Source organism: Pagrus major, chromosome 19 (genome assembly GCF_040436345.1).
Source record: "Pagrus major chromosome 19, Pma_NU_1.0".
Lineage (NCBI taxonomy): Eukaryota > Metazoa > Chordata > Actinopteri > Spariformes > Sparidae > Pagrus > Pagrus major.
In genome coordinates this window covers 22,256,632-22,276,184 of record NC_133233.1, presented here as the reverse complement: position 1 = coordinate 22,276,184, position 19,553 = coordinate 22,256,632, and the positions used below count along the sequence as shown (strand labels likewise).

At 43.9% G+C, this 19,553-nt stretch overlaps 1 protein-coding gene across 1 annotated transcript; it reads right to left on the bottom strand.

Annotated features, from left to right (window-relative positions):
- Positions 1 to 9,247: 9,247 nt before the first annotated feature.
- cdk13 (cyclin dependent kinase 13) lies at positions 9,248 to 18,317 on the bottom strand. Its single transcript, XM_073488857.1, has 14 exons — positions 16,200 to 18,317; positions 15,257 to 15,823; positions 14,987 to 15,145; positions 14,755 to 14,894; positions 14,458 to 14,628; positions 14,178 to 14,367; positions 14,034 to 14,090; positions 13,811 to 13,912; positions 13,644 to 13,721; positions 12,989 to 13,105; positions 12,667 to 12,798; positions 12,377 to 12,573; positions 10,983 to 11,486; positions 9,248 to 10,783 (listed from the first exon to the last, which is right to left on the bottom strand). The coding sequence occupies exons 1-14, from the start codon at positions 17,339 to 17,341 to the stop codon at positions 10,083 to 10,085; spliced, it is 4,257 nt and encodes a 1,418-aa protein (XP_073344958.1). The 5' UTR covers positions 17,342 to 18,317; the 3' UTR covers positions 9,248 to 10,082.
- Positions 18,318 to 19,553: the final 1,236 nt, after the last annotated feature.

Below are 19,553 nucleotides of genomic sequence, written 5' to 3'. Positions count from 1 at the left end.
CTGGACTGCGACTCTCACATTTCACACTTGATTTCACATTTCTCTCCACGTTTATGGAAAAGCAGTTGTGTTTGCTTACGCAATTTGCGTTAATGGTCTCTGGAGATTGTTTTTGCCACGGCTCGGACAGCCATAACGTGCGGGGAAGTTGCTTTATAAAAACAGTTGTACCCTTTGTCACACATCACCTGGCTTCGTTTCACCTGGGAGATGCGAGATCTCACATGACATAAAGCAGAGGATTTACTGACCGTCCACTCTGCGAACATTATCTACCATAGTCCTTTTAAAAAAACACGTCATTACAAGGTGAATACACAGACTTACATCTGCTGCTGTTACTGTAGCTTCTTTTCATACAGCCATACAGTAACTGCTGCAGTCAGAGCCAAAGCTCAGGGACAAACCACCTCAACAAAAATATAAGTTTGTTCAGAAGTGTAGAAGTGGAGAGAAATAAAAACCCCATGCAGACAAACAGGAAAAAGAATTACAAAAGCTGCTTAATGATTAAACTTCAAAGAAAAGTCGTGACAAATCGACGGACAAAAGAGTTCTGCTCTTTCAGTGAGCTGACAAAGAGCACGGCTATCCTTTTTGTGTTCCAAATTAGAGCAAACACAGAATAAATTAAAGCTACAGTGTGTTTTTATTGGAAGAATAAAGAGCACAGTCGTCCTTTTATGAATGAAGAGTTAAATACACAAGCACTAACATGCAGCTTTGCTCAATTCTTTACGCTTAGCAGTTTTGCCAATGCCAGTGCTGCCTATTGCGGCTAATGTCGGCAAGTGTTAGCTTACTTTGGATGTCGTACAAATTATATTAATAAATCGGTTTGGTAGCTTTATGACCACTCTAACATTGTGCTAAAGTTGAGTTCATTCAGTCAAGAGCTGCCAGAGATCACATATTTTTGTAGACTAACCCAGAAATTAGCATCGCCCTGGTTCCCTCAACAAAAAGCCTACGGGATTGGATTTTGGACGGCAGAAAATAAACTCTTTGGTGAAAGTTTACGATACTTACATGTTTTAATCCTGCAAATAAACACCACTTTCATGTTGTTTGACTAGTGAGTAGATAATTCTCCTTGTGCAGCGTAATGACAACAACCTCTGTTTTGTTATTAACGTGAAAGACACGTAAACACAGACCTATTTTTCGGGCACCTAACCAAAAACCCATTCAAAAGAAACCCACTGACCTTTGAGAAGAGGAACCCAGAAGTGCAAAAATGCTAACTCTCCGGGTTTTAGGACTCATTCCTGTGGAGGATTTCGTTATGAAGACTGAAGTCTGGCATTGTGGGGGGTTTTTTAAGCCGGACTGACCATATTTGGACACAAGGGAGGAATGGGGAGGATAATCCTGATTGGATCTGACTGAGAACCCTTCTTTTACTCTAAATAGGCCCATAATGTACAAAATGAACATCATGCAAAGTTGAAGTAGACTTGAAACTAGCGATTGAGACCATGAGCTCATCAGGAAACTGTTTACTGAGGTGATGAATCAAGTGAGAAGTAGGGTCGTTCTCTCATAAGCTTACATACATTAGGAATTATTTTTGAAACCAGTGGACTCGCCCCCTGCTGGCCACTAGAAAGACTGCAGGTTTAGGGCACTTAAACTTTGACAGCCTCTGCAAGCAGTTAACACAGGGTGTCTGTGCGTAGATACTGTAAATATACAAACACCATCTTATAGCTCAACGAGAGCATCGTCCTCATTCATTCATATTCTTTACATTTGTAAAGCGCAATAAGCTCTCGGAGCAAACGCACAGCTGCCGAGCTGCAGAGATGTTTGTGTGTTTAAGCTTCACGCAGTCGAACTTTCTGAATGAATGCTCTCTAACAACTTTCGGCGCCGATGTGCCCTTCCACAACAAGTCTGGGGGTCGAGGCGTTCGGCGCAGATTGGCAGGGCCAGAGTCACTTCCTTAATGACTCACCGGAGCCTGACCTTACATGTCAAAGGTAAGGTGTGAAGTGAAGCCGAGCGTGACATTTATGGGTCATATCTGTTGTAAATGATTGGAGCGCCCTTTGTCTTCATGGGTGGAGTTAATGGGGATGTCAGGGGAGAAGGTGAGGCCACGTCTGACACTGGAAGAGAAGGAACACAGAGATGAACACGTGCTTATGGTAAGTAATACATCCGAGTGTGTGACGTCGCTGATTCTCCTCGTTAAGACAAAGCGGGAAGGCAACGTACAGTTTGACAGAAAGTGTGACTACTGACATCTGTTGAGGAAGTTTTCAGATCCTTTACTGAGGTAAAAGTACTAATACCACACTGTAAAATACCACATAATAAATAAAACCCCATGTTGAAATGGCTTTCACTTAAGATATCATGTTTAAATATTACTTTAACTTTTACTCAGTAATGACTTTTGGGTGCGTTTCACAACAAAGCTAACTAGCACCTAAAGCTATCAAATGATGTAAAGCATCTGAAAATCCCTTATGAAATGTTGTGGAGCAGAAGCATAAAGTAAAGACACTCAAGTAAAGTACAAGTACCTCGAATCTGTACTTGAGGAAATATACTTAAATAACCCTCCACCACTGGCTATCCATATCAGCTGAGGAGATGGTGATGTAATGTGATTTCCTCTAACCAGAGGCCGTCTTCGCCACCATGTGTGACCATAAAGGTCAGCGCAGCGTAACCCGTTCTGCAGAGTGTCACTTCGCTGCTGAACACATAGACCTGACACACAGCAGCAGGGTGGAGGAGCTGCCCTTTACCACTCCATCATGATTGATCGTCTCTGAAGGCTTAACTCTCCTCTCTCTCTCATTCGGTGAATATTAGGTAAATCGCTATCTCCGAAAATTACACAGAGGCTTTAAAAAAAGAAACCGCTCATTAAGAGAGATTAACACCCTGTAATGTAGTGAAGGCTAATGGTTGCTATTCTACCTAAGCTTAAGTAATGTGCAGCCGGCGTAATTACTGACACCATGATGAAAGTTTCTGCTGTGCATGCATGTGGAAGAGTGCACGACTATTGTTTCTCTGCCACTACTTTTAGATTTCACATTTTAATTAACGACTTTGAACGCAGCCCCCGGGAGGAAATCACTCAGGAAGAAAAACTGAAAAAATGTAAACAAAACATTATCTAAAAATGTCAGCTGTGTGTTTTCTCCCTTTCCACACACACAGACGAAAAGAAAACAAAGGTCTGACCGGTGGCCATTAAACAGCCGTTAGTTCGGCTGACTCACCTCTTCAAGCGAGCGGTATGGCCCAGGGTGCTGTGATGCACTGCGGGTCACATCATGGTTCAGTTACGGCAAAATCTCAAAGGTTAATTCAAAGTCAGCGTGTTAATTCAACAATAAATCACCCTCAATTATTTCCCCTCCACATTCACACAGGTTAGTGTCTCTTCCTGTCCCCAAGCCACCTTGGTAACAGTAATGAGTTAACAAGCTGGAGTCCAGCTAAATCTCTGATTATCCAAATGTGATAAGCTCGTGGATCGTAATGAAGTTGGCTGTATTCCACTTTAACCAGCAGCCAGCAGCTAAAGAAGTTAAAACCTCCCTCATCCGCTGAGGGCATCATGCAAGAATGAATTCACTCTTGTCAGCTCCGCTTGTCAGACATCACTATTAATGGGCGTGTCGCCTTATTTATAGGCGTTGGTTTAGGGATGAGAGGTGTTTCTTGGTCGTAATTCTCTGTTTTTTGCTAGTTTTATGAAATCCAGTTGATGGATTGAGATGCTTCTCATTTCCGTCCACTTCTCTCCAGACCTTTAGCACCACACTGTGCCTCGGCAGGGAAGTACACTTGTGAAAATGTGTGTGTGAACGCCTGCCATGTGTGTTAAAATTAGGTGTTTGTGGAGTTTTGCTGATCCTCATGATTGTTTTTTTTTACTTAAGGACTTAAAGGAGCACTATGTAGTTTTGGAGACATTACATTTATTTTGCATATACTTCATAATACAAACTCAGAAATATTTATCTTTTCCTTAACTGAATAAACAAGCTGCTCTCAGAGGAAAATAAGTTCCCAGAACACTGTTTGAAGCTAGAAAGGTGGCAGGGTCCGCCGCATGTAAACAAAGTAAAACAGTAGGAAATTGTGTTTTCTTTTAAGGTCAGTTTGTGTATTTATTTTATTCAGTCATGAAAACAAAGAGAGTTTGTTTATTTAGGTTGTTTAGGAATAAAAAATATCAGTCAATGAAGAGCTTTCTCTTTTTCTTCCCCAAAAACTACATACTGCACCTTTTAAAGGTTTAGTTAGTTAGTGAGTGAAATTAGAGACAATTTCAGGCCTTCACAAATATAGTGTGTGAGAGAGAGAACAAAAAAGGGACCACGCTGTGACCAATTATGCAATGAGAAGGCTTGTGTTTCGCTTTTGTTTGTTCCCTTCATGCCAATTTTCCTGTCAGTGTGGTTGTTGTGCGCCCCTCTTTGCAACCACATGCACCATGAAAATATTAATCCCATCTGCGTTTGTTTTTCTTTTTGTCTGACATTTCAAGTTTACAAGTAGCAGAAGCAGAAAACATTCCTACTGACCTTGTCCTCATCCCAGGTGCGGTTTCCTACTCTTAAAGGTCTTAAGTCCTGCCAGTTGTAGCCAGATATCACTCAAAAGTTTATTTTAAGAAGTGTTTTTGGGGGGATTTTGCTTATTTTAAAATATTTACCGTCGTTTGAATGATGCAGCTTCAATTAAAGGAATTGTTTTAGGAAATATCCTTACACAGTTGCTGAGAGTTAGAAGATTACCTCTCTCATGCTTGTGGGGGTAAATTTGAAGCTTTGTACAAAAATTGAACATGGAGAACCAGCCTGGCTTTGTAAGTTTTTCACAAAAAAGATGTGTGTAAATTTCTGAGTTTTAAAGTCGTTAAGGCAAATTTTGTCAGCCTAAACCTGAAAGTGATCTACAGGTAATGTTAGCTAGGAATGGTTGAATGCTAATATCAGCTAAAAGTTATCAGATATGTTGGTTTACCTTGAAATATGGCCGAATGTGCCTCAACATTTTCATTATACATAATTTTTTAAGTTGCTGATCAATTGAGAAACTGCAAAATAACAACAATTTGTCAGATTACTTACATTTACACGACTGCAAACTGCAAACGAGCACTGAAGTTTCCCACCCTGAGCGTGACATTGGAGGAAAATGGCCACCGTGTGAATAAGGGCTATTAGCTGACTCTGCCCAGACTGGGACCTCGGGGCTCCAAGGGGACTGCTGGTGTTATTTACAATCAGACTATCACCTCTTGAGGTGCAAAGTGGCTCGGGGCTTGCAGGTTAGCATGCTAACTTCAGTAGATATTTGTGCAACACAACATCAAAACTGTTATTTATTTACATTTTGTTGCTAATTTTAGTTCATTTTTGAAGGTTTTAAAAAAAAAATCTTAGTTTCTTATTCTTAGTTTCAGATTATAGACTAAGGAAGATATGATTGTTATAATTAAATTAGATTTTTGGCAATATCTCACCCTTAATCCAATGGGAGATGGGAGGTTTGTTTTTCCTCATTGTGACATAATTGAAAAATAAGATTCTGTATTTTTAAAAGCTCAATTAAGTCCACATTTACCAAAACGTGAAAAGTGGTGCTGTGGTTAAAAAGCCATTGTCTACCCAACCTTCCCTGTCTCCTTCTTTCTCATCTTCTCTTTAAATTTGCTCTCGCTGTTGTTTCAAAAAAAAAAAAAATGATGTCGCCGGTCTCGCTGAAGCTACCGTAAATTTTCAGCAATCCATCATCCACGCCATATTAATCACAGACTAGCTGCCATCCGCGTTCTGAATTAGCTTTGCAGAACGGAACCCCTCTGAGATAATCACTTTTTCATCACCAGCAATGTGACGCGGGGCAAATTCAGATGTGGATACGACGGGCAAAACAAAGGACAGATGTGTGTCTCTTTGTTCATGCATGTAGAATATCAATCAATGGACGATGCTGCCTCCATTAGTGGCTCCAGGATGGTTTGTCCGTCATGGGGTGTAGTACAGCAGGGCAGTTTGGCAGCCTTAAATGTCTATTTAAATGTGCACTCCCAATATCAGAATATTTTCTAGTCACAGAATTTCTTTACTGAATGTAGCGTATTGAAATGTCATGATGTTACGTTGCCAATAATCTGTAATAATCAGATAAATTACAAAACAGTCAGTGTAGTCTCAGGGTTTTGCCGTTCAAAACATGCTGTTCGACACAGATTATCTGGCAGCGTGAGGGGGTTTACAGATCCAGTCTTAAGACTCCCAAAGTTATAACAGACTCATCGGGGGCCGACACGATAATATCAAACATGTTTTTACGATTAGAAATGGATGATTACATCAGTACTTTCCAAACTGGACCACAACAACCAATGAGCCAATTTTGTTTACGTCTACTTCACCATGAGAGGGATCACATATGAGGCTAGCTTCAGTCTACAGAGTCATGAAGCCAGAGAGGTGAGGCCTCGGCCCCACTGCTGCACGGAGCGGTGCTCACTGTTTATTCAAAATGGATTCATATTGAAAGTGTGGAATGTAGAAATTGCACTAAATTCAACACTGCACTTCCTTGGGTCCTCAGCAACAACCCTGCCAAGTGTGAAGCAGATTGGATAAGCGGTTCTTGAGATATGCGAACCACAGACAGACACACGGACAGAGATTCCTTTCCTGTAGTTCGATATGGCCATGATGTGACATCAACAACAGTGTTGATTTTATGTCAAAAATGTCTATGTGCTTTGTTGCAGAGATGTCTACTAAAGTTAGCATGCTAACCAGCTAGCCCCTGCACATCCTGTCTCCTAATACCACTTTTGTACCACGTGTCCATATTGTACCAAATTTGGTACTGCGCTTCCCTGGGTCCTCAGCGGCAAACCTGCCGAGTGTGAAGTAGATCTGATGAACAGTTGTCGAGATACGCGATTTACAGACAAACAGACGGACAGATTCTTTGCTTTAAAGTTAGATTTTCTCTGTAGCTCAGCAGCATTGGAAAAATCCTTCCATTTCCATGCCTTTATCTGAGAGCAACATTTCATTTGATAGAGGTGAAAGCAGCAAAAGGTCCACTGACATCCAGAAACACTCATATCAAAGTTGGTATTAAGAGGGAGCATTGAAGGGGACTGGTATGTGATCTCTGAGAAACTGTTTTCCATTAGCTTCAAAGCACGAGTTCAAGTGCTTGAAGACTGAGTCCACTGGGAGCTGTCAGCTAGTGGAACATTTTCTTTCTTCCTGACAGTCGCGCTGCTCTGTATCGGCGTTCGAGGTTGCGTATTAGTTGTCTGAAACTTGATGGGTGCTGCTATCTCCTGCGCCAGGTTAGCACTGCTGAGACTCTTTATCAGGGGAGACCTGGCAGAGTCTTTTTATAAATATATATATATATAAAAAGGAACAGGTTTTCATGCTACGAACACAGCCAACACATATCCATTTGCATTCTTCTGACTTACTCAAGGAGCTTGTCATCTTCTGAATGGTGTAAACGCTCAGAGTGTCAAGATTTAGCAGCGGTGAAATCGTGGCTGCTAAGGTCTGCTGGTTTTCAGTCAGACTTTAAAGCGAGTACATCTGCCTCTAGTTGCAGCACTGAATGTCAATCTACATCAGAGACCCTATTCATCTGCTGCAGTAGGTAAGTGGGAGTGTGTTCATGTGTGACATGACACTGCCATCCAGTGGTGTGATCTATGAAGTGAGGTTGTCACTATGCCAGAATTTTAAAGGTGCATTTTGTAGTTTTTAATCAGAAGAGAAAGATCTTAACTGACCGATTTGGTTTTTTTCATGCCTAAGCAAACTAAATAAACAAACAAACTCTTTGTTTTCATGACTGAATAAACAAACTGAGCTTAAAGGACAACACAGTTTCATACTGTTTTACTCTGTTTATATGTGGCGGACCCTGCCACCTTTCTAGCTTCAAACTGTTCTGGGGACCTTATTTTCCTCTGAGAACAGCTTGTTTATTCAGTTATAAAAAAAATATTAATATATAATTAATATTGTAAAGAGAGTTTGAATTTCTTCTCCAAAACTACATTGTGCCCCTTTTTACTCAGATACTATACTAGTATTTAAAAAATGATACTCAGTACCTCTTTTGATACCAAAGAAGTCCCAAGAGCACAAAATAATTTTATTATTATTAATTATCAAACCTGCACACAATGCTGGTACAGAAATAGTCCAAAAACACAAACCAAGACATTTGTAATAATGTTAATATCTTTGCCACCTTGGGTTGAAAATGTTATTGGAGATCTGTTTATTTTATTTATTTTTTTAAAGCGTTTGATACCATCGAATATTTTAAATTCAAGGTATCATATAAATAAGTATTGTAACTTTTGACAACCTCACCTCATCTATATCAGTATATACCAAGGCTACACAGAAGAAAGAAGAAAAAAACAAAGCAACATTTTGTTTAAATAATATATAATACGTAGGATACCAAATTATTGTTTGTTTTCCATAATCTGAGCAAAGGCAACTGAAAAAAGACAATTCAAGAATTTCAAAAAAATCATCCTGGCATCCTTTTGTTTTTCATAAACAGAGGATATAAAATAATTCAGATCATTTCTCACTTGCCTCTCAGGTCTTCTGTGTAGAAACATTTTGCATCTTAAAAATACAATACAGTGGGTGTTTGCTTTTGGCCAGTGGTCACTTCATTAAATAATCCAATGCAATCCAGTACGACAGCTCTGCCATGAATTCTACTTCTGCTTTTGATAAACAAATTCACATTATCGTGAAATCTACACAAGATTTGGAAACAAATAATGCTATCGCTCAAATTCATGTTACTTTAACAGTGTTTTTCTTTAAGCAAATCAGTTACACAAAATACAAAAAGGTGGAAAGAGAGCCTAACCTAAATATTAAATGTATACCTCCGACAGTGTCAATCAAAACTGAGCACTGTCTTCTTAAAGGTAGGACTCATGGCAGAGCTGAGAGTGTGTAAAAATGTGGGAACAATCTGGGGCTGCAACTAACAATTATTTTCTTTGATTAATCGTTAGCTGTTTTGATCAGTGTTTCCCAAAACCCAAGATAACGTTCTCAAATATCTTGTTTTGTCCACAACCCAAACATATTCACTTACTGTCATAGACGACTAAAGAAATACAGAAAATATTCACATTTAAGAAGCTGGAATGAGAAACAAAAGAAGATTAATCCTCGTAGTAATGAAGCAGACACTGACGTGTTGTTGGCATTTCTTTAATAAACATTTGCCAAAGGAGGAGGGAGGGGGACAAAATCATTTTAGTACAAAAAAAAAAAAAGACATTGTTTCCTTTTTGAACTCGGGTTACGTGTGTTTTTGTTTCGCTCGTGATTTTACAACACCTATTGTCAAAAAGGCATGTGGAATTTAAAGTGAAAACAGCCTTTCTGCATGAAGTCCGATCAGATTCGCTGCAGTCACCCAAGTGCTACCAGTCTCTCCAGAACTAACAGTCCTTTTTTCCTCAAATAGCTCCCTGTGTGCTGATACCTAAGCCATCAACCCATTCAACTGAGCCACCGTTGTCTCAACATAATCATGGGCCATAAAAAAAGAGGACACTACATTACTGGTCATATTCCTAATTGTGCAGATAGAGCACATGATCCATTTCCTTTCATAGCTAAAATAGTTTCCGCCTACTTTCAGTCAGTAGTGCAAAACATTAATACTAGTTTGCCCTTGGAGCAATTACAGAAAGGCTAAGGTAGAGGTTTAAAATTTACCCGGGCCTGATAAATGTACACTCAAAAAAGGTAAAAGTTTAATTTAAAAGACAGCAAAATAGATTACAAAAAAATATGAAAATGGTATGAGCAAGAAAAGCTCCTCCGGTGTTATTCAGCTGTCCTTCTGCGACATACTCCACATTCCAGACTGAGGAGGGATACAATGCCTTACACAGATTTAAGTTATTACAAACTGAGTGTGCATCTCCAGGTCTGTCTGGTCTGGCCTGAGAGGCTCCAGGCTCAACACCGAGTCCTCGAGCCTTTTTGTCACAAACTGTTCAATTTCATATTTCCAGTCTCTCAGAAAGGCAGCCCTCGTCCTCTGATTGTTGCTGTCGAGTTCACGTGTGGGACAAAGCCGAGGGGTAGTGGTGGAGCCCCGACTTGAGAAGGGGAGCCCCAGGGTTGTCCTGGTGCCGGGATGGGTGGGGGAGGAGGTACACCATCCTTTCTAGCCATGGCGTGGTTGTACAGGTGGATAGCACTGGGGTTAGGCTGTCCCTCAACAGGTAAAGGGCTGTGATTGTACTTAAAACGGTGGTCCTTGTCCCCGGTGAACACCATGCTGCTGGAACCGGTGGCCCCGGCGCCTGGAGGGAAGGGGTCAGGGTGGGCCGGGGCCAGAACACCCGCGGCAGACGAGGAGCCGGCCGCCTGGCCTGGTCCGCTGAACACTTCTCTCAGAGCGTGAGGAGGCAGGCCTCCACCTAACATGTGGCCCATGTAGCCGTCCCCGAACCCTGCAGGGGTGAAGGGTGGAGGAGGTGGGTGGCTGTAGTCTCCCCCGTATCCAGGCCCCTCTGCAGTAGGGAGAGGTGGGTAGTCTGGCTCTGGCGGTCTCCCTCCATCGCCTCCACCTGCAGATGCAATCGGGGGAGCGTGGCCAGTCTTGGGCTCAGGTGGAGGCTGGCGGTAGTCCAAGTCAGCATGAGGAGGCGGCTCTGGAGGCTCAGGTGGTCTCTGGTCTGGGGGCAGGATCGACACTCCACCTACTTCAGACACTGAAAGACAGAAATTGTACCTTTATATTCAGCTCTTACTGATTTATTTATTAATTTTTCATTATTTTCTTTGTTTCAAAACTAATTAGACCGTTTCTTTTACTTCATGACAAACAATCCTCTCATTGACATTTGGTTAAAAACTTGTTAAAAACACAATTAAGCAGGAAAAAAAAAAAAAATGAGGGTGAGGGTTTACCTGGAGAGACTGGGCTGGGCTCTGGAGGCTGTTTGACCTCTGGAGCTAGCAGCTGCCCCCCTGGTGCTCCTCCTGCAGGGTTAGTACTCTCCGCTCCTTCTCCAGCTTCACTCGGTTCCTGCCTCTGACCCTGCTGAGCCTGGAGGAGCTGAGCCAGCAGCATTGTCATGGCTGTCTGCGTTGCAGCTGCTGCCTCTCCTTCTGGAATAACCGAAGGCGCAGACATGGGGGGTGAGGGAGGCTTGGGCATCGGGGGTGTGCGGGGCACTCCTGCGGGAGCGGCGGGCTGGGGAGGCTTGGCGGGTGTTGGCTGAGGAGGAGGAGGCTCAGCTGGGTCGGTGGGAGCGAGGGCTTTGGAGAGCTGCTGTAACGTTTCCTGATTGACCTTTGTGCTCATGGACTGGACAAACTGGGCCGTGTTGACCGCGCCCGTGGGCTGACCGAGGAAGTTTAGGAGGACCGCCAGCTGCTCCTGGGTTAACTGAGAGTTCGGACCCTTTGGGTCTGTAAGACAGAAAACTATACTGAGCATGGAGGTTCAATCTTAACCTGGGGACACATAATGTCCCGTTTTCCCTTAAAATATCAGCTTCAAAATCATTTTAATGGTACAGTGTCTTGTGATAGGATGAATGGTGTCTCTGTCTCAGCCACTCCGCCCGCCTATCACTTGACTTAACTATAAGTTCAGTCCAGTTTAAATTATTTTGTCACAGAAAAATGTACTGTAAATCACAACAAGTTATAACACTCTGAAATACCTTTTAATTAAAATGACAAGCACTCCCACAAGATTCATGTGTACATGAAAACAAGCTGGACATGTTAGACCACAGGTCCAGCTGACCAAACTGATTCATCACTAAAACAAGGACCAACAGAGTAAGGTGTGGTTCAGCGTGCTGTCAAAGCACTAGAGGTGGTCCCTACGGCCCTAAAATAATATCACAAGGATTTCACAATAGCTGTTGAGCTCTCTGCGTACTAGGGCTGCTCATTTCAGCATCTCAATGTGTGCACATACAATAGTCACGTCTCAGGATGTGCAACGTCAAGAAAAAAGGAAATTAACTTAAACACACCATGACAAAAAACTTGCATAGTTCTTATTTTTCATGACTAATCTACAAGTCAAGTCAACTGAGTAAATGAAAGAATGAGCTTTTATGACCTCAGAAACGGTTTCCAAAAGTCCAAACAAATTTCAGTATTTTGCATCCGTGTTTTCAGCAACAACACGCATGGAGCTACTTGTTTATCAAGTGGACAAGTTGTACTTGTTTTGGCTGCTCTGCACGACACCCAAATCATAGTGAGTCTCACCTTTCATTCAGGTAAGTGCAATTCAAGCTAATAAACAACACCGAATGAAAACAAACAGCAGTTCAACTCACCCAGCAGCGCAGAAGCAGCTGCATTTTGAGCTTTGAGACCTCCAGGAGCGGGGAAGCCCTGGGGGGTGTTGCTGCGGCTGTCGTCAAGGCCCAGCTCTTTACGCGGCGCCTTGGGGGCTGCCAGCTCCTCCGGTATCTGCTTCTGTCGCCGCCGCTTCTTACTCCACAACTCGTGACAGTCCTGCCACAGTGGAAGACTGCAGGGATGGAAACGACATGGTGAGAAAAACATGAAGAATGTTGTAATCCTGACCAATAAATATGTTGACGCAACAGGAAGCAGAACATACTCTGGTGGGGGCATCTTGTCTGGGTCAACGTCCTTGAGGAACTCGCTGCCTAAAGCTTGCTCAGCTGTACAGCGTTTGCTGGGATCCAGGTTTAACATGTGGTCAAACAGGTCCAGGGCAGACGGAGGGATGCTGGATGACAGAAGCACAAGAATTATGTTTATTAAGGGTACAATCATCCATCATGTCTGTATTCCCTCTTGAGCTGCTGCTACAAGTGAATTGTCCGGCACAGGATCAATAAAGTTATATCCATCTTACGGTATAATGCACTGCTAGAGGGCCCAACCCTTGAATATTCAATCAGACGGCATATACTCACAAAGCAAACTCCTCTCGTAAGCGTCTCCTGTACTGTTTCTTTGGTTTCATGGTGTTGAAGAAGGGGAGTTTTATGACATCTGGCCACACAGCGGGACAGGGGCTGCCACATATTCGGCTGAAAGACGGAAAATTATTTGTTTAAGCAGAACGGAACAAATGTGTCAACACAATAAGCAGCACTGATTTCTTACATAATAACCACACTCACTTCTGACAACACCCGGAGAACTGGCTCGGCGTGTTTAAGTTTATCACATTAGCTTTTACTGAAGCGTATTTTCTCACCTCCTTCACCTACACTAATATAAAGTACAACGAGACAGTTGTTTCTTTTTTCCACTTCATGCCACGAAACGGCTCGCAGCAAAGAACGATCTGCCTCCACACAATTAATCACCACCTTCGCACTTCCTCTAACAAAAAGCAGTCATGACAAAACAAGTGAGGCCTGTTACTCAAAACACATCTTATGGCTGTGAGGCATTACGGTCGACCGAGCCGATCAGTGGGAAAAATGAGTAATGCTTTCTCTTTTCGTTTTGAAATGTGGAAGCTACTTCTCGTCCTGTGTGTCTGGCTCGGACTGGGGCACCAGAACTAGTCAGGAGTTCAGACCTAAACATACATTTTAGACATTTTTAGCGTAATCTTACCTGATGAGCTCCAACTGGGCGAGCTCCTGATTAGCTTGAAAAATTGGTTTCTTTGTGAACAGTTCTCCGAGAATGCATCTGTGACAGAAAACAAGATAAAAATCAGTATTATTCTCCAAAAGAACATGAAGTAAGTAAACTGAAGTGAATATTAGTCGAGCTCTTACCCGCAGCTCCACACGTCAATAGCCGGCGTGTACCTCTCTTCTCCCAGAAGTAACTCTGGGGGACGGTACCACAGTGTGATCACTTTATTGGTGTACGGACGACTGAACGCGAGAACAAAAAGACAAGAGGGGTATGTTTGTTAGTATTATCACACATGCACACAACAGTGAAAATGACTGTAAAGATTAACAGGTGTGTGTGCAGAAAACATAGAAGGTTCACCTCTCTTCAGAGTTATACAGCCGAGCAAGACCAAAGTCTGCGAGCTTTATTTGACCTCTGATCAGGAGGGAAAAACACACATTAAATGACGTCGCAGGAACATGTATGAATATGTAATAAAACATAAAAATACTAATGACTGACTTGTTATTGAGCAGAATATTAGAGCACTTGATGTCTCGATGCAGAAAGTTCTTCTTGTGGCAGTAATCCAGCCCCTCCAGCAGCTGTCGCATGAACGACTTGATGTGGCTCTCGTTGAAATGGACCAAGCCGGACTCGAGCAAACCCATCAGGTCGTGGTCCATGTACTCAAACACGAGATAGAAAGCACCTGAGACGAGAGGAACAAAGATTTAATCGTCGTAAAAGTTCACTCATTAAACAGAAACGCGGAGCGACTGCGAGTAAAAACACGACGTACCTTTATCGTTCTTGAAATCTAGAGCATCTTCCTTGTCGGTCACGATCTCCTTCATGTTTATGATGCTCTTGTGGTTGAGTTGTCGCAGAATCTTAATCTCTCTAATAGCGGTGATGGGGAAGCCCTCCTTTTCGTTGTCCAGCCGAACCTTTTTCAGTGCCACCATTTCAGCTGAGAAACAGAAGAAAGAACAATTTCCATCAGAATTAAGAGAAATCATCTCCACCGACCCGTGTTTTACCTCTAAAGAACAATGCTGAGGAGTTATGAACGGAGGTCCACCTTCAAAACACTCACCGGTGTCTTTGTCTTTAGCTTTGTACACCTGGCCGTAGGTGCCTTCTCCTGTGATCCCGATGATCTCAAACTTGTCCACACATCGTTTGCCCCAATCTATCTCAGTTTCCTTAATCTCGCCGTATCTTGGGCCACAAATTCTGGGAATGAAATGAAAATATTTCAGTGAAGAATGAAGAAAAAACAACAGCAGACGACAATAAAATATATTTCTAGTTGTGCGGTGGCATACTTGGGTCTTCTGCGAAGCGTCTGGGACTTTTTGTCCTCTGGTGGGCTGTGCGGGGAAGACGTGCCACCGGGAAGTTCAGGGGGCAGAGGCAGGTCGGTGAGAAGCTGTCGAGCCTTTCTATCTGACTTTTTCTTCCCTGAGTGCGAGCTGTCCTTCAAGCTGATTGGAGACAGAGCAGCAAAAACACACACAGAATGTGAGTAAGTCGTTAAATCAAGTATAAACTTGCATGTAAATTCTAGGTCAATTAGCACAAGAACACACTCATACCTTTCTCCTTTGTCGATGTGCTCGAGTACTGTCTGGGGCAATGGGAGGGATGATAGAGTTGAGATGAGTGGACCAGCGGCGCGCTCCCTGTCTTTGCTCGGTCCAGATGCTGGTGCTTTCCTTTTATCCCGATGTACAGCGTCGTCCTTCCCCTTTGCGTCTCTGTCCCTGCTGGTCTGGTGGTCAGTGGTCCTCCTGGACGACTTGTCGGAGGGGGACTGAGGCTGGCTCGACGTGGGAGTTCTGGGACCTTTCTCCGGTTGAGGTGGCGAGGGAGGGCGGCCCTTTCTGGTTGAGTGATTGGACTTGGGGCTGGGTTGGTGGGTGGATGAGGAACCCTTGGTTGGAGTAGACGTGTTGCTGGAATTCTTGGCCTTGGCAGCTGCCTCTGCAGCTTTGGCCTTTTTCTGCTTGCTGAGTTCAGCCGCGAGACTGGTTTTGAAGGTGAGCGTGCTCGGTGAGAGGCTGGAGGGGCGGCTGCGGGAGCGGGAGTGACGGTGACGGCTGCGAGAACGCGAATGCCTCGTGGATGAATATGGACTTCTGCTGCGCGACCGAGCAGATCGCCTGGAGAGAAAAGGACACGGACACATTTTTAGATTTCAAAGTTCATGTGGGGTTTTGGTTACTTGCTGGTATATCTAACTTTCGTCCTGAATAGAAAATTAAAAAGGCAAGTTGCTACACGTATCCCACAAATTGCACAATTTCACCTGCAGGTCTTTTCGTTCTCTCGTTTAACAGTCTGGACAAAGGCTATGGATGACGCCTGATTGAATTTGATAGCAAGGTTTGTGTGCATAAATATTTCATCACGATCACACACCATCAAATCTGAAGTAGAGTCTCCTTTCTCCAAACCACCATAAAAACACAACACAATCACACCACGGCTGACAACTTAAACCCACATCATCCTTTTAGCTGCTTGATAAGGACTCACCTGACGTCTGGACTTGGGCTCAAGGACTTTCTGTACGGACTCCGTGATCTCCTGCGGTTTCCATACGGACTTGACCCAAACTCTCCTTGTTCGTAGGGGCTGTGTCGGCCGTAACTCGGGGACCTGCGCCAGTTGGCTGGGCTGGTGGGGGATCGCTTTCTTTTGTTGCTTGAATACGAACTGGGTGACTTCGGCATACCGTATGCCCCGTACACATCTGCATCCCGACCGTAGTACGTGGAACTGGGAGAGAGTCTTTTGCTCCCATACGTTGGACTTCTTCTAGATATAAGCTGGTTGTAACCACCGGGGGACTGGTAGCTATACGTCCCATAGGGACTTTCTGATTTGAAACCAGGACTTCTCCTGTATGCCCTGAGGTCTTCGCGGTCATCTCTGTAAGATTGTGGAGCATCTCTGTATGCAGACGGGGGCTCTTTGTCAGATCTGGTTTTACTCCTGTGCCCTTTGGGATCCCTTTTATCTGCAGACTGCGAGGACTGAGACGTAGACGTCCTCTTACCATTCCTGTCACTGCTCCTTGTAGTGTCTCTGTGGTTCTTGGAGCCACCCAGGCTGCCTCCGCTCCTGGCTTTTGAGGAGTCCCTCTCGCGGCTCTGGCGCTCCTTCTTCCTGCCCACCTCCTTCTCCTGCTGCTTGCTCCTCTCAGATGGTCCTCTGATTTGTTCGTCCTTGCCACTGCTCGCCGCCTCCCGGTCTCTCGGTTGGCTCCTGTCCGGGGACGCTGGTCCATTGAACTCACCGAAGTCTGCATCGCTGAGTCGGTCCGCAGACAGCCGGTCAGCACCGGGGTCATGTTTGGGAGAGGGGCTCCCAGAAAATCGCTCCGACTGGGAGCTCACGTCATCGTACTCCACCAATGTCCGAAGTTCAGCCTCTTTTTCAAAAGTGCTCTTTCGGTCACTGTCAGGGTCCCCTGTTGTACCGCCCTGCCACAAGTTTCTGTCCTTGGCCTGCCTGCGTCTCTTCCTCCTGGAAGCCGACGAGCGCCTCTTCTCGCGGTGTCGGTCCCGCTGAGCAGCACCGCTCCCCGGCTTGCTGCGCCTGTCCTGCCTGTTAGCATTCCTCTGTGCGGAGGGGCTCCGTCCCCGACCTTCGCGAAGCACCTCCGAATTAGGCATTTACCTACAAATTAAATGCTATAGCCACTTTGAGAAATATCTTATATTATATACTCTGCCTAAGCCGTGTTCCTTGCCGTGTCGTGGAACAAAACATCGGGGCTAGCTGCGTTAACAGGCTAGTTAGCTACAGCGTATATTCACAATTAAAAAGACAGCCAGCCAGCCAGCTAGCTAGCTAAATCACAAGCTTAGCGTTAGCATTACAAAGCTAGCTCGCTATGAGGGTCCAGAAAAAGTGAGTTACCCCAAGACGGTAGTTCATGACACTTGGTGCCTGCAGATTCCGCTACACAAAATCCACAATATGCTGCTCGGTTATAGACCCAGTCGGTACTCAACCATTGTACTCCAGGACGGACATCTCCCAGATTTTGCTAGCTAAATGGTTAGTCGGGTTAGCCAGCTAGCCTCCGATAGCTAACTGTCCGGCTAGACATTCCACTTCATGGTCAACGCGCAGGCCCAAAGCGCCTCCAAATGTAAGATCCAGTTGTTCCGAGTCGTTGCAGTTCGTGCGAGCGTGTACATCCATTAATCGGATAGTGTTAAAGTCGAAGTAATAAACTCCCGTCTCCCTCTCGCAAACTTCTTCTCGCCTGCCATCACACTCCGGTGTGCAACAAGGAAGTGAAATAGCACGCCGCTTAGCTTCGCGTTTTGCTAGGTAGCTAGCTCGCCGCTAGCAACCGTTAGCCAGCTAGCTTTCTTTTCTCCTTGCGCGGAGTTCAATGCAACTCGGTCCAAGATGCAATAAAACAATGCTACTCAAAAAAAAAAAAAAAAAAAAAACCCAAAAAGCGCGTCCGCCTCCGCGTCTCCTGCCGGGTCGCCGCTCCCTCTCACCGCCGCATGGTGCCCCCGATGTAGCGCGCGTCCTCTCCGGGTGAGACGGCTCAGTAATTCCTCGGGTTTATTTCAAAATATTGTAACTTTGTTCGGCAATGTGGCTACTCGCCTGGGCCCAGACAGCTTTCAAACTACAGGCCTGGTGCGTCGGTGTGAACCAATGATACCCGTGTGCGTAATCCAGCTCAGCGGTTACGTCACCGCCAAGGGAAACCCCTACCTTCAAAATATACCAGAGAGTGAACATCTGCACATCAAGCAGGGTTTTAACTCAGTGTGGTCCTCTTCTGAATAAGCAACATGATATATTTATTGAAAAAAAATGGTTTTAAAAGACATTCATGTAGGAACTATTGGGACCAAGTTGCTAAAAATGTGTCAAATCAGTGATGGGATGTGCACAGTCACAGCCTCCTATCACCTTCAGAATATATCAAGGATTAAAAGGATTTATATCTCAGCGGGATTTGGAAAAACTCGTCCGTGCATTTATCTTCACGCTGGCTTCCTGAACCAATCCGGACCTCTGAGGTCGTCAGGTACAGGTCCGCATCCAGAACCGAACATGGAGAAGCAGCGTTCAGTTATTATGCTCCACATATCCGGAACGAACTCCCAGAAAACTGCCTTTAAATCGATGCTGAAGACAGTTTGTTTGCCACCGCTGTGTCTTCCTACTTGTTTTTAATGTATTTAATGTCCCGGTAAAGCACTCTGAGTCGCTGACACAATGTGCTGCTTTGTCTCGTCGTGTCATTCAAACGTAATTATTAATCATATTACACAATTAGTACACATTTCCTATAATAAGTGGACCCCCCCCTCCTCTGCTCCTCAGCGTTAACGTTGTTAAAACTTGTTTATCGGACCAGAACCGCTCGTTTTGTCATCCTGGAGGAAAATATTTTACTTTATACTCGATTACATTTGAGTCACGAGTGACTGGTTTGCAGATTGTGTGCTGCGTTAGAGCAAACAGACAATTAATTGTATTTATTTATTCATCTGCAATCGGATAAAACAAACAGATTCCACTAAACGGTTGACCCGTAGAGTACAAATACATGTAAATATATGAATAAGTTACTTTTACTTGTACTTTTGATATTTTTTAGTACATTTATAGCCAGAAAAGTACATTAATACACATTAATATTAGATACTTTAATACTTTTACTCAAATATATCAAGTATTTTAACACAATATCCTCAATTTAAAAACACATGCTTATATAAAAGCTGTGTGCCTGTCGTCAGCTATATAAATACTCCCCTCTAATCAACAGTAGTTCCCAGAAGTCAAAACTTAAATGCGTTTCTTTACATTCAAGTTTGGCCGTTACGAAACAGCAGCTACGACACA